At 34.1% G+C, this 14806-nt stretch overlaps 1 protein-coding gene across 2 annotated transcripts; it reads left to right on the forward strand.

The window, feature by feature from the left end:
• Nucleotides 1-3452: 3452 nt before the first annotated feature.
• LOC110703458 (protein PIN-LIKES 7-like) lies at nucleotides 3453-14781 on the forward strand. 2 transcript variants are annotated; one of them, XM_021881273.1, is made up of 12 exons: nucleotides 3453-3710; nucleotides 11437-11654; nucleotides 11880-11959; nucleotides 12211-12335; nucleotides 12447-12571; nucleotides 12716-12898; nucleotides 12985-13083; nucleotides 13458-13558; nucleotides 13764-13816; nucleotides 13898-14083; nucleotides 14186-14326; nucleotides 14404-14781. In XM_021881273.1, exons 2-11 carry the CDS (start codon nucleotides 11520-11522, stop codon nucleotides 14308-14310), a joined length of 1212 nt encoding a protein of 403 aa, XP_021736965.1. In that variant the 5' UTR covers nucleotides 3453-3710; nucleotides 11437-11519; the 3' UTR covers nucleotides 14311-14326; nucleotides 14404-14781. The 2 variants fall into 2 exon arrangements, with proteins under 2 accessions (XP_021736965.1, XP_021736964.1); XM_021881272.1 differs by having other exon boundaries at nucleotides 3454-3710; nucleotides 14186-14330.
• Nucleotides 14782-14806: the final 25 nt, after the last annotated feature.

Consider the following 14806-nt stretch of genomic DNA (forward strand, 5'->3'; position numbering starts at 1 on the left):
CAGCCCACATGTACTAAAAAAAAAAAATTACTTGTATATTGAACGCCGACTTTGTTTGGAATTTTTTGGTACAGAGTAGCTTATTACAAGCATAAAATAATTCTTCTTCCGTTTTAAATTAGATGACAAGTTTCTTTTATCACGTTTGCCAATATAAAGGTTCAGTCGAAAATATCTTTATTTATATGATTGTAAAAAAAATTAAAAATTGAATTTTAATTAAGTACACATTAAAATGAATATAACAAAATCTCACATGACTATGTTTTTTATACCTATAAATCTCAAATGTTAGTTAAAGTAAAGTTAATGAATAGTGTCAAAAGTCAAAACGTGTCATCTAATTTGAAATGAAAGAAATACATATACAAAGTATAAACCATACACATGTGTCATGTACACATAAAGTAAGTTAAGTTGATCAAAATAAGGCCTTTGAGAATAATTGGTGATGTTTTATTAGACGAAAAACAAGTAAAAATAAGGTGAAGAGAACACCACCTTAATTATACGGATTATTATTTAAGCTTTATCTTTAATCTGTCAGTGAGGTATTGATGAGTTGGTGATATTTATAACATGTATGCTATGATGAATTGGGTCTTATAGATCTCTATGACTATCTCTATCAAATCTTGCATGTTCAAGTTAAGCAAGTTGCTTGCCACATGCATGCACAGTCAGCATGGATCTTGATGCCTTAATGCCGCATATATTCTTTTTAATCAATTTTATCCCCTAATCATATTATAATACAGTTGGATCTTAGCTGATTAAGACTTGGGGGTTGGCACTAATTAATTTGAATTTGATTTCAATTAATACTGAGGTCAATAAAAAAAAGTTGCAGTAGTAATTTAATGTTTGATGAGGAAAATTCCTTAAAAAGGGTTGGTGTGAATTGAACTAGGACCTACACACTCCCTTGATTCAAGGGATCCAAGTTAATTACCAAGTTAATCTACCTTCGAATTTATTTTTATTTTTTTTAAGACTAAATTTAATTCACCTAATTTTTGCTTAATTAATTTTACATGAGCTTTTTATTAATCTACTTTGATCTAATTTTATTGCTTAAACTTTGACCTTATATCAAGAAACAGACGAAATGAGATAGACCATTTCCAAACACATGCAACTTTTTACAATAGACCCATTAAATATCCTCTTACAATAATGTGTCTAATTAGTACAAATTTAATTTAATTTATAGATTGAAAAGGTACTCGAAACATAATGATATAATAATCGATAAGTGTACAAATGCATGAAATGAACTCTCCGAGTCTCTGCGTATACCAAATCCGTCGGATGTCTGCTGGTTGCTAATGTTTTGATTTTGCATAGGTTGAGCGGTTCATATTGTCAATGCGTTTAATAATATTATAATATGACACTAGTTTATCTTAATATGATTCTGATTAAAGCAGTGACATCATCTAAAATTATTTTTAATGTTGCGTTATTCAACAGTATTTACAAAATTTGTGATGATGAAATATGGGCCTTTATTTTCCTCAAAAATAAATGAATGGTTTTGCTCAATCAATTCATAGATACAACCTTCCCTGAATGGTTCTTTCGTGATGGCTTGCTGCTGTACGTACACTCACTCAACGTGCATGACAATGATTTACAATGAAATATCTTTATTTTATTTACAACGAATTTTTTTTGTTTTTTATTTTTTAATTACCATTATCTACATATAAATAGGTTTTTTTTTTTTTTTTTTTTTCTTCTTCTTCTAATTGAATCGCACCCAAGAGGCTAGGACGCTTCAACCCTACCTATTAGATCAAGCTTAAATTAACTTGGTTATTATTATTGTACATTGTGTAAATGATAATGTAGAAGTGTATAACGTTATGTTATACAAGTATAATATAAACCGGTGCAACACACCTAATGAAAACCGTTATATTAAGTTCCACTTTCCTAAAAAAAACAAATTGAAAGTAAAAAAAAAAAAAAAAATGTTCAACTTCCCTTTATTTTTGGTTGCACCTAATATTTATACATGTTTTCAAGCATATTGTTAATGCATGTCGCCGTATAAGTTCAACTATTAAAGTATTAATTAATATATTAATAAAAATTGATTTTTTATTTTTTTTTTTTGTCGGGAAAAAAATTGATATCTTCTTACACTTTGTTTGAATAGAAAGAAATGGAAGGAAAAGAAGAGAAGAGAAAGGAAGAGGGATAAATTCTCTTGTTTGGGTAAAGGATTGAGGAAAGGAAGGGGAAGGAGAGGGAGAGGGAGGGATCCATTTCCCCTCTTTCTTTAATAAGCATAACCTCTCCAAAATTGGAGCGATTTGGAGGGAAAATGGACCTCACATCCCTCTCCCTTTCTTTTCCCTTTCCCTTCCTCCTTTTTTCCCTCCCCTTTTCCTTCCTTCTTTTCTATCCAAACAAAGCGTAAAAGTACATACTCTGTTATATAAAACAATCATATATTTTGATTTACAGTTAAATTATAGTGTGATGAATAGTGTAAAAATGAAAATGGTTTAACAAAAAAAAAAAAAAAAACATATGATAGGAAATGTATTATTATGAAATTTGATAAGTAGAAGTATAAAATTTGAATGATACTAGTAGTTAAAAGATGAGTAAAATCAATTTTATTTAATCATATCTATCCAATTTAATACAGTACATACTTTATACCATGTTTTACTAGAGAAGGTTACATTACGAGGATAAAGATTACATGTTTTACTAGAGAAGGTTACATTACGAGGATAAAGATAACTACGATCCTATACAATCTCATATTCTCATTATATCCGGATGATAGTTACATCTATGTTATCAATCTAAACCAAAGAGGATGTATACAAAGTATGCATGACTCATTCAGTAGTACGAGTATAAAACTTGGGCATATGCAAGAAAAACAATGTTGTAGGTGAGATTTATGTAAGAAATTATTTAAAAACAAATAACTTATTTTCTGTGTGGCCGGCTGACACACGAGTTATAAGATTTTGAATCTGTTTTCATTGAGTTCCAAAGTAGAGATTACAATCCTATTTATAGAAGAGATAAGCTACGGTACAACTATGTACAAGGCTAGAAACTGTAACAATCTAAAGTACATTTGACTAATAATAAAAGATAAACTTAGAAGATAAAACAGAAGCTAAGAATAAAGGGAAGAGATAACTACAGCTATTAACAAGAAAAAGTGATTATCCTTTAACACGAGTAATCTCTGATCAGGTAATCTCTAACCGATCGAGTAACCTCTGACCGATCGAGTAACCATTGACCAAGTAATCCCTAGCCGACCGAGTTAGTCTCGACCACACTTAAGTTTGGTTGGATTTGAACTCCAACTAGCGACAACTAGAGAACTACAAAATAATACTAGTAGTACTTGTACAAAAGACTCGTAAAAGGTAATACCGAGTATTAATAATGATGAACCCCAGTTTTTTGGAATATATACGTGGCTTTGCATTTTATTTCCACGGTCTTTAGTTTTCTCTCTCAATAATTTGTTTTCTCCACCTCCAAAGAAATAATTTTAATTTATAATATATATACAAATTTCATATATTATACGACTATATATATAAGATTATTATTTATCTTCTTCTTCTTCCTAACATATAAATTCCAACCCCAATAAAATAGGAATGGCATGAAATTTTGAAGGCCAACTTCAATTCTTTTTTTGTGCAGATTCGTGAATACAGGTTCGTTTTTTCCTTCTTAATCAAATTATTTCTGCTTGATTATCAGTTTTTGCTTGCTAATTATTCAGGCGTTTATGTTTTTATGCATCATTTTTTTATGTGTTACGTTTTCCTGTTTTCTTGCGGTTTTGTATGATGAGATATAAAACCAGCAAACTAAATAATGCTAAATGATTTGATTCTGCCAATTGTTAGCTGTTACTGGTTTTTATTCATAACGCAATAGATGAAATTATATATATATATATATATATATATATTTTTTTTTTTTTTTTTTTTTTGAGAAAACAATTGTGAGATTTTAACTTGGTAACTTTTTTTTATTTTTTATTTTTTTTAACATCTTAATTGAGCCAATAAAATTATCTAAATCATATAGAACTTAGCATAGCTAATTTATATAAGACATTTTCCATTTTAATTTGATGCGGAGTTACTTTTAATTAATACTGTGTTGACATTCTGTTTTTTTAGCGACTTCGGCCAATAAATTTAAATTTGTACATATAAGTAGTACAAAGTTGTATATATGAGTAGTACGAAGTATGGAGTGTATAATTACGTGATTCTAAAAATTTGATATTCCGTATTAGAGAATGCCAAATTTTCTTATTATTTGTACGGAGTAATTAATTATCAAAGTTTAATTCTTAAATTGAGATGTTTGGATTGAAATAATATATTCAGACAGAGAGAGTACAATATATAAGTCACACTAATTAATACAAAATAATAGTTATTAATGTGAGTGAGAATTAGGCACACTAATTAATTAAGTGATTATGAAACCATAAGAATTTGCCTACGCATCTTTTTTCGTTCTAACAACAACAACAAAAATCCATGGAGAAAACTTGCAATCATGTTGTTCTATATAAACATGCTTATCATGCTATTTTTTTAGTGTGCTTCCGTGGAATAAAACTTTTTTTTTTTTGGATATGAATGAATTACAACTTTTGACAACGTAGCGTTGTCTTTATCCTTAAAAACAATACTTCCTCCAACAACGCTGTACTCCCTATCTACTCTCTCCCTCCTAGGCTCCTACCAAAATAAATAAATAAGAATTCATTATTCAAAAAAAAAAAAAAATCAGTATTTTGTTTGAAGATAAGAAAAATGAAATCTCATCATACATGAAATTAAGGTTATTCCTTTTCCTTGAATGCATCGGTAGAAAAAATAGAAACATGTACGTAGTAGAATTATTACACTGGTCAATATTTTTGCTATCGATAATCAAATGATATTGCTCGATTAGCCTCACAATATATGAAGTATATGTTTTTTTTTTCCCCTTTTGTAAGACTCAAAAAATATATGCGAAGTATGTTGAATTTGTAAAATTTTGAGTTAAGGATATGTAGTTTTGCAATGATAGGCTGATAGCTCTATTCGCCAAGTTGTGCCAAGTTGTTAACCAACTTTTTTCAAAATAAAAGTCTTTTGGGTATACATTACCTTCCTTTCTATTTAGTTGCACTTTTTTTAGTGCAATAATTATTTAGAAGAAAAAAAGTAGGGGTCATATTGAGGGTATTGTAAGAAAAAAAAAATCATAAATTAAGACAAGTGGGAAATGGTCACCAATTCACCATGTGAAATGTAGGGGCAAAAAGGTCATTTAAAGAAAAACCATAGTTATTTACAAAGTATTATTGTTTAAAAAAAAAAAAAAAAAAACTAATGTTATTGATAGAGTATAAAATATATTTCTGGCCTATAAGAAACTTAAGCTTTTGGTTGAGAATTTGAGATAGTTCTTTAACATGATATCAAAGCCGTGACACAAAAATCACGGATTCAAATCTCATCCACTTCTCACTTTCAAGTGGAATACTTGAATAGGTTAAGTCCACATCCTTGGTCCAACAAGCTAAGTTCTGGAAAAACTGTAGAGGAATATGGACGTGGGCAGGTATATATATCATCAGTCGCTACTAAAGAATATGGCATTTATTTCAAGGATACGCTAAAGAAAACGTAAGCCAATTCATTGGATAGGATTAAATTATTGGAGTAGTGCAATCAGATCAAGGCCGCCAATATTGTAGACGTAGTCACGTAGATAGATCTTGTTCTTCTCTTGATTATTGACCAATATTAAATATTGGATCCAACTTTATTTATTTATTGGTTGGCCAACTACTAAAAAAATATGAAACTCGTTTAATATACTAATGATGAGCTGTAATTACACTGGACGAACTAGCTTAACAATGTGAATGAACGTAATTAATATTGGGGCTAAGTGTTATTATTCCTGTCTATAATTGGTGGTTAGTCGTCATCAAACTTGTTAAACCGACGGGATTTGGTTATTGATTACTCCGATTCCTCTCATTATCGTTATACTACTCTGTAATTATCAAAGGTGTATATCAATAAATAGATATTATTGTTTCGGGGGTTGGGGAAGGGAGGGGTGGTTCGAGGTGGCATAGGGATTTTTTCGGCGGGGAAGGGAAGGGGCAATTTTTTTTTTTTTTTTTAATTTTAATTTTTCATTTTTTTTTTAGTAATTTTTAGATCAATTACGGTTTGATACGTGTTCAGGTAATCTGGTATAACAGGTTGTTAACCAATTGGGCCTATTAAAAAAAAAAACGCAGTTGAGATTATATTTCCTAATCTTTTTCAACCAAAGAAATACTTATATAAAGGTATGATAAATCAATAGTACAAGTCTACATTGGGAATTTGTTTGAATAGGTGATGTATATCCAGTACTGGATCATGTATTTTTACTATTTATCTACTTCCTCCTAGGGGTGGGACTTTTCAAACCGAACCGTAAAACCGTCCGTTATCGAACCGAACCATCACGGATCGAACTGTTTATAAACCGCTAGTTTTAAACCGAAAACCGAACTGAACCGTATAATGTCAAACCGAAACCGAACCAAACCGATTAATGTTAACCCGTTACGAACCGTAAACCGATAACAAACCAAACCGTTTATAAACCGAAACCGTTTGAACCGATTAATGTTAACCCGCTAACTGTTTAAACCGAACCGATTATAAACCGAAACCGTTTGAATAGTAGGAAAAAAACCGTTTAAATCGAACCATTTACAACCCGCTAACCGTTTACACCAAACCGTTGTAACCTGTTAAGCCGTTTAAACCGAACTATTTTCAAACCGCAACCCGTTTAAACCGATCCGATTACAAACTGTTTAAAACAAACCGTTTACAACCCGTTCCATTCAAATTGGACTATTTACAGCCTTTAACAATTTGTTAGAATTCCACGAATACATTTGATGTTTAATGTAGTTTAACAGTACAATTTTTTGTACGTATAATTATTAATTTAAATTTATAAATTTTTTTGCTATTATAAAATTAAAATTATATTCTTGCATTACTAAATTAGGAGTTATAAATTGAATAAAAAAATTATAAAAAATCTGGCCACCCACCCAATCCAACACCCTCCACCTACCCACCACCGTAACCCACCCTAACACCACCCCCGCCGTCACCCCAGACTCACCCTATCACCACCACATCCCACCACCGTCACCCCAGACCCACCCTAACACTACCCCCACCCACCACCGTTACCGTAACCCACCTCCACCCCACCACCGTTACCGTAACCCACCCCCACCCCACCACCATCAACCCAGACACACCCTAACACCACCCCCACCCACCATAATTATCATAACCCACCCCACCCCACCCCACCCCACCACCCACCGTAAATACAAAAAAACCCAGACCCAAACCCCCACCCACCCCATCCACCACCGTCACCGTAAATAATAAAACCCAGACCCATACCCCACCCCACCTACCACCATCACCGTAACGCACCCCACCCACCCCACCCACCATTGTCACTGTACAAAAAAAAAAAAAAAAAAAAACCAGGCCCAACCCCAACCTCACCCACCACCGTCACCGTAACACACCCCACCCCACCCCATACGAAAAAAATCGGAAAAAAAAAAACCCAAACCCACTGTAACCCCACCCCACCCATCCCCACGAAACCCAACATCCTCGAAACCCCCCCCCCCCAACTCACTCTAACTACTCACCCACCATAAAACTCCCTCCCTCCCTTGAAAAATCCTCCCTCCCCTCCCACCCGAACCCACTCTAACCGCCGCCGAACCCACCCTAACTTGGCCCCCTCCGTCGCCCACAACCTGAAAAAAAAGGAAGAACGAAAATACCTTATATATTATTATATTAATCCCGAATTTGGCCTCGAATTTGGTTTTAAAAGGCCAAATTCGATCATGCAACAACTAGATCTAGAGTTTCGTGGTCGAATTTGACCATAAAAACCGTCGTGCGTGGTGCCGGTGGACGGTGACGGAAAACGAGATGGAAGAAGGAGAACATAGATGGAAGAAGGGAAAAGAAGAAAGGAAGATGGAAGAGGAGATGAGAGAGAAAACGGGAGAGCAGTGAGCATATTAGCAGCCATGGCTCAAAAAATTGATAATATTACAGAAGAGGAGAGAGAAAACGAAAGAGAAATCAAAGAGTACTAAAGAGACAATGGTAAGAGTGATTTGATTAGTGGAAAAGAAAACACACAGATCATGAATTGGAATGTGTGCGATGATAGGCCGTTAGATGACATGCAAATCAATGGCTGATATTTAATTTAAGACGGTGACACGGATCGTGGAATGATGGATTAGGATAGTATGTTTTTTTTTATTCATAGCTACGTACTAATAAAAACACTATTGTACTCTTAAAAAATGATTAACTTTATGTAACTTATCAATTGTAAGAAACAGAAATGTTTGGAAATTCAAATTGATTCAATACGACATATTTAATGTATATTAGTTATTATATGTAATAAATAATAATGTATGGTACGATTGGTATCATACTATCATTGGTATGAATAGATAATAAATAAATGTATCTGATTATTAAAACTTAAAACAGTTGATGATCGATCTAATTGAATATTTCTACTTCTCCATCCGTTTTCTTTAACTTGCAAGTTGCAACATATATATGTTGCAGCCTTGTAGGCACGTAATCTTAAAAGGTGATCAGAGAGGGTAAGAGAACAAAGTAATTCAGCAATATAACTTTAACACCAAAATTATGGAATAGTTACAAACAATTGTCAATTATTACTTTATTAGACTAATGGGAAATTGAATAATTGTGATTTTAATTAAATATCCAAATATAGTTCTGTAACATTAAATTATTAGTTTATTACAATATCAATTATCGATTTATCGTATTCAAAGTACCAACTCATCAAATCATGGTCATGACGCGATCTTTAAAACAAGAAGTTGATAACCTGATAATAATCAATAATGAAACAATAATACATTAATACCTTATAAATTTGTAATAGACTAATATTTAATAAACAACAACAAGACTATAACCAAACTTGAAACATAACACATTAACATGATATAGAATATGAGAATTTCTGTAATTCTATATAATCTGATATCTGAATCGATTTATCATATTCAAAGTAGCAACTCATAAAAATATGGTCATGACACGATATCTAAAACAATCCAACAAGAAGCTGATAACCTGATAATATTTGATAACAATAATATATTATAAATTTATAATAGACTAATATGATAATATCTAATAAACAACAACAAGAGTATAACCAAACTTGAAACATAACATATTAACATGATATAAAATAATTGAATAAATGAAGATTTGTGTAATTGTATATAATCCGATGTCTGAAAATAAAGTGACGAAATACCAACTTGATATAAAACGAAACCAGCTAATCGGTCAAAAACTCTTTAAACCCAATTTCTACTCGATCCATTTTTTTTTTTCACCAACCTATACTGACCTGCTAATGAAATGGAAATACTAGTCCCAACTTGATATAAAACAAAACGCGCTAACTGGTCAAAACCACTTTTTAGAACTCAATTTCAACCCGAATCAAACCGACTTTATCTAGTTCGCTAAAGAAATGAACCTTTTCAACCCGATCCAATTTAACCGATTACCAAACTAACCCGAATGATTTTAGCACCAAACCGAGTATAAACCGAACCGATATGAATCGAACTAGCATTAACTAGGGTAAACCCGCCCCTGAACCGACCCGTTTCAAAATAATTCGTTCATGACCCGAACCGATATGAACCTGAACCGACGTTGACCCGGTAAAACCGCCCCTGAACCGACCTGTTTCAAACCGATCCGATTATGAACCGAATCGTTTAAAAACCGAACCAGCATTGACCCGAGTAAACCCGCCCCTGAACTGACTTGTGTCTAACCGATCTGATTATGACCCGAACTGTTTATAAACCGAATCGTTTATGACCTGAACCGAATTTAAACCGTACAAAAATAAACCGAAACCGAATCGACCTGTGACTAATCAGAACCGAACTGAACCGACCCGCCGTTTAAATGAAACTGTTTCAACCCGAACCGTTTCAAACCGAAACCGTTTCAAACCGAAGTCAAACCGAACTGCCAAACCGAATTCCCACCCCTACTTCCTCCGTTTCTAATTAGTTGACACGGTTTATTTTGACGCACATAGGAGGAGTGAAAGAGAAAGCAAAAGACCCATATACCCTTACCCAACCTTATACCACCTACCCTTCTCTTTGGCCAGGTAATAGAAACAGTGACCAAGGCCCACACCACCCCAAGCTGTCGTCTGAATCTAAGCCTACACCTTCCCCACCGTTAGCCGCACCTCCTTAGCCGCCGCACCTCCCTCACTGTTATCTACTCCGACGACACAACCTTACCCCTGAGTGAGGTGTTTCTCGCGGACGATGCTCACTTTCTCTCTCCTCCTACTCTTCGTGTCAGAAAGTCGGGCGATCCTCTCCGCCATGACCAGATCGAACGCCGCCGGGTGATGGTAAGATTGGAAGGCAGGATCCACTCGTGCTGCCGCCTTCAAGTGGTAAAATTGGAAAACCCCGTCAAGGCATCAAGCTCACAAGGTCACCAACGACGGGATGAGAGAAGGGGGGACAAATTGATCAACAGAGGTAACGGAGTAAGAAAATGGAATGATGGTGATGGCTATGGGGAGGAAAGAGAAAAAATTGGAAGAAGAAAGAGGGGGTTAAGGAAGAGAGATGAGGAGAGTATAGAGATGAGGGCAAAAGTGACATTTAATATTACCCAAAATAGAAACAGGTTAACTGAAAAAAAAAATTCAAAAAGAATACGTGTCAATTAAGAAAAACGGAGGAAGTATAATATAAGATATGCTCTCTTATGATTATTTATAGACCAAATTTGGCTTTAGGATATGAATTGATTCCAATTGCCTCATTATAACGAGTATGTTTTCCTCATCTTTGGGTCTCCTAATTGTATCTTAATTTACTTTACATATATAAAAAAAAAACCACGGTATGGTATTACTCCTATAGTCCTACCAAAACTCGTTTTTATTTGTTGTTTTTGCAATTTCTCATGAACCAACAAGTAATGAACCAACAACTAAAAAAAAAAACAAAAGAAATAGGAAGAAATATGTAGAAGATAGCTAAATTTATGAATATGGATTAGAAAGGAAATTTCTTGCACTTTTGCACCAATTTGTAAGCTCAATCATTTATTTTCATTTCTTTGGTTTTGTGACCCCCCCCCCCCCCCACCCAAAAAAAAAAAAAAAAAACCCTTCATATTTAAGAAAGTATTTAGCTAAAATTTTAAAGTATTGAATTTAATCATCATTGAAATTTTGCAGAAATTTTGTTGCTTCATTAGACAAACATAGAGAAAGTTGGAAGCTTTTGAGGAGAACTTAGAAAGGAAGAAGAAGAATTAAAGATGGGTTTCTTGTCACTCTTTGAAGTGGCATCAATGCCCATTTTGCAAGTGCTGATAATCAGTGGACTAGGAGCATTTTTGGCAACCGGATACTGTAATCTTTTGAATGCAGATGCTAGGAGGTCCTTGAATAAGGTAAGTGCCGCGACATGTTTTATGTACTCGTACATATTTATTTGTTTTTCATACATGGATCGGAATTCTTTCCGGTAACTAAATTGACATCCTATCAAATTAAAGGAATTTAGAAGGCGGGTATAGGATACGTTACATACATATATAGATACATTATTTCAGTGCACTTTATAGCTTAATTTTGAGGAACAATGAAATAATAATAAAGCAAATGTTGAAATGCAGATAGTGTACGTGGTTTTTACTCCAGCACTCATGTTTGCAAATCTTGCCAAGACTGTAACGTTGCAAGACATCATTTCATGGTTAGCTCTCTATCTTCAATTTCTTTTCTTACTAGATCTCTTAAGACTTTCCGCTCTTCGTTTTTTTCTCCTCGTTTTGCCACTGATGTACTGTTATTTCAAATCCATGTTGATGAGTAATGGCTATACGCGAATAGCTTATCATTTGGCTAACTATTAAACATCTAACAACCAGCAAATAAACTCGCACTATCTGTACATTTGTTGTTTATAATTACATCTAAATATATATGGTATGTCTCAAACTGCAGGTGGTTTATGCCCGTTAATGTAGGGCTAACGTTTTTAATCGGAGGAATCCTTGGATGGATTACAGTCAAGATTCTGAAACCTGGGTTACACCTTGAAGGTTTAGTCATTGCTTCTTGCTCAGCAGGTAACTAAATGAGTAAATTCAGTTTCTAAGTTTTTTTTATCTGACTTGTTAGATTAGCAATAATTATCAGAGTTTCGATCTAAAATTATTTTCTCATCTTTGATACCCCAGCAAACTTGGGAAACCTTGTTCTGATCGTACTTCCTGCAATCTGCAATGAGGATGGCAGTCCATTTGGCGACGACCATGCTGCTTGTTCTTCAATTGGCCTTTCTTACGCCTCTTTCTCAATGGCGGTATGCCAAAATAGCTCCTTCACTGGTTTTTTAGTAACACATATTGATGAGCATCTTTAGATAAGAATTTTGACAAATTTGCTTGCATCATAGGCTTAAGCATGCTTTCGCACTGAAACACCTAGCATACTGTTGTTATTGCAGCTAGGGGGGTTTTACATATGGACATACACTTTTCACTTGGTAAAGAGTTCATCCATTAAGTTTAAGGCACTAAGAGCCGCGGAAGAGGAGGCGGCAAGGGATCCAAACGACGACTTGGAAGCTGATGTAAAAGCCCGTCTTCTCAACGGAGAGAGTGAAGGGTATGATGCAGAAAGCCATCCTGTAAGTTCATTCTTTTCTTCTGTATAGTATGTTTACAGAATATAATAATAGTATTGTAACTTATCTGACCTGTATAAATATCTCAGGTATCACCTAAGAAGGAAAGCGAGCCCCTTTGGAGGAAGATAATCGAGTTTCTACACCTAATATTAGAGGAACTAATGGCACCTCCTAGCGTTGGTGCAGTGAGTCTCTCTTTCTATCTATAAACATAAACTTTTACAGACTTTGTATGGTGAAATAGAAATGTATGTAGCACCTTGCATTATTGGTAAAGCGAGCTTAATCTGCTTGAAATGCTACTACTTAATGTTTAAGACTACCTTCTTTTCGATCCTATATGCTATGAACTTTCAATATTTAGCTGACAATAGTCCTAGGATTGGTTTGTACATCCAAAGTCCAGATAGGCCTATCAATTACCATTGCAATAACAAGTAAGGAGTAAAATATTTATAATGGTACATCCAAAGTCCAGACAGGCCTGGAGTTAGGCAAAGTACGTGGCTTTTCATGTAGTCCTTCGACTAGCTTATGTAGTTTTATGCTTTTGATCTAGATTATTGGACTCATTTTTGGAGCTACTACTTGGTTGAGGGGCCTTGTCATAGGGGATGGAGCTCCACTTCGAGTGATACAAGATTCCCTCAAATTGCTTGGGTATGTCTTGGTGAAATTTTCAACTCTATTTTTTTCAGCTTATTAAATTCAGTTACAGCAAAAATAAGTTTTGTTCATCAAAAACAAGTGCAGTTCAGAAAAAATGAGTTCAATTTTACAAAAGAAATTTACATTGAAGAGAACAAAGCCTATATACAAAATAACATCTACTAAACTATAACATACCTTATAAATATTCTTGCAGGGATGGAACAATACCTTCGATCACCCTTATACTAGGTGGAAACCTAATACAAGGTAAATTAATATCAGATGATTTGAGTTAACAGTCCATTTAAACAGGATTACAATCTCTGACTAATTACTTGGTTTAAACAGGATTAAGATCATCAAAAGTAAAGCCAACTGTGATAATTGGGATCTTATTTGTCAAATACTTGCTGCTTCCTGTGATTGGAATTGGAGTAGTAAAAGCTGCTGATACTTTTGGCTTCCTCCCACCAGACCCTTTATATCGCTTCGTGTTGATGCTTCAGTTCACATTGCCTCCGGCCATGAGCATTGGTTAGTCATCAACTAATTCCTAAGCTTTAACATCTTGCTTCATAGTAAGTCTAGTTCAGAGTTCAACTAAATTTCTCTGTCTGTTTTGGTTGGTTGTTGCAGGTACCATGGCACAATTATATGATGTGGGACAAGAAGAGTGCTCAGTTATATTTCTTTGGACATATCTTTTTGCAGCACTTGCACTTACTCTCTGGTCCACAGTATTTATGTGGATTCTATCCTAAACAAAGAATTATAAGGGCAAGTAAGCATAATATTATGATTTATCAATTAGTCAGATTATACATTTGTCCTGAAATTTTTTTTTTTTGTCACAGATGGTCCATGCAGTCAAGTTATCAGCAACTGGAATTTTCGAAGTGACAAGGAATTCGAAATGTTGCATATTATGATATTACTCTACATCGCGGTTTAATATCAGGATAGCCCTGTACTTTCGGCTCTAGTGTAAGTGCAAGCTTTTGATACAAAAACGCGGTGGCTATATATGTAATGAAGAACAATTTTGTCAAGTCCATATGTGATTCTCTGTAATCACACCTGTATCATTCTTTGTAGCCTTCTCTTTTAGAGGGGAAGGGTTGATTTATTGAAGTTATGTATCATTGACATAGATAATACTTCATATTGTAAAATTGAAGGCCACATTTGGGTCATATATATTTATGTTATATACTAGGAATTGGTTATGAAAATATTCTCTCCACACACCCGATCATT

The sequence above is a fragment of the Chenopodium quinoa genome, unplaced genomic scaffold (genome assembly GCF_001683475.1).
Source record: "Chenopodium quinoa cultivar QQ74 unplaced genomic scaffold, ASM168347v1, whole genome shotgun sequence".
NCBI lineage: Eukaryota > Viridiplantae > Streptophyta > Magnoliopsida > Caryophyllales > Amaranthaceae > Chenopodium > Chenopodium quinoa.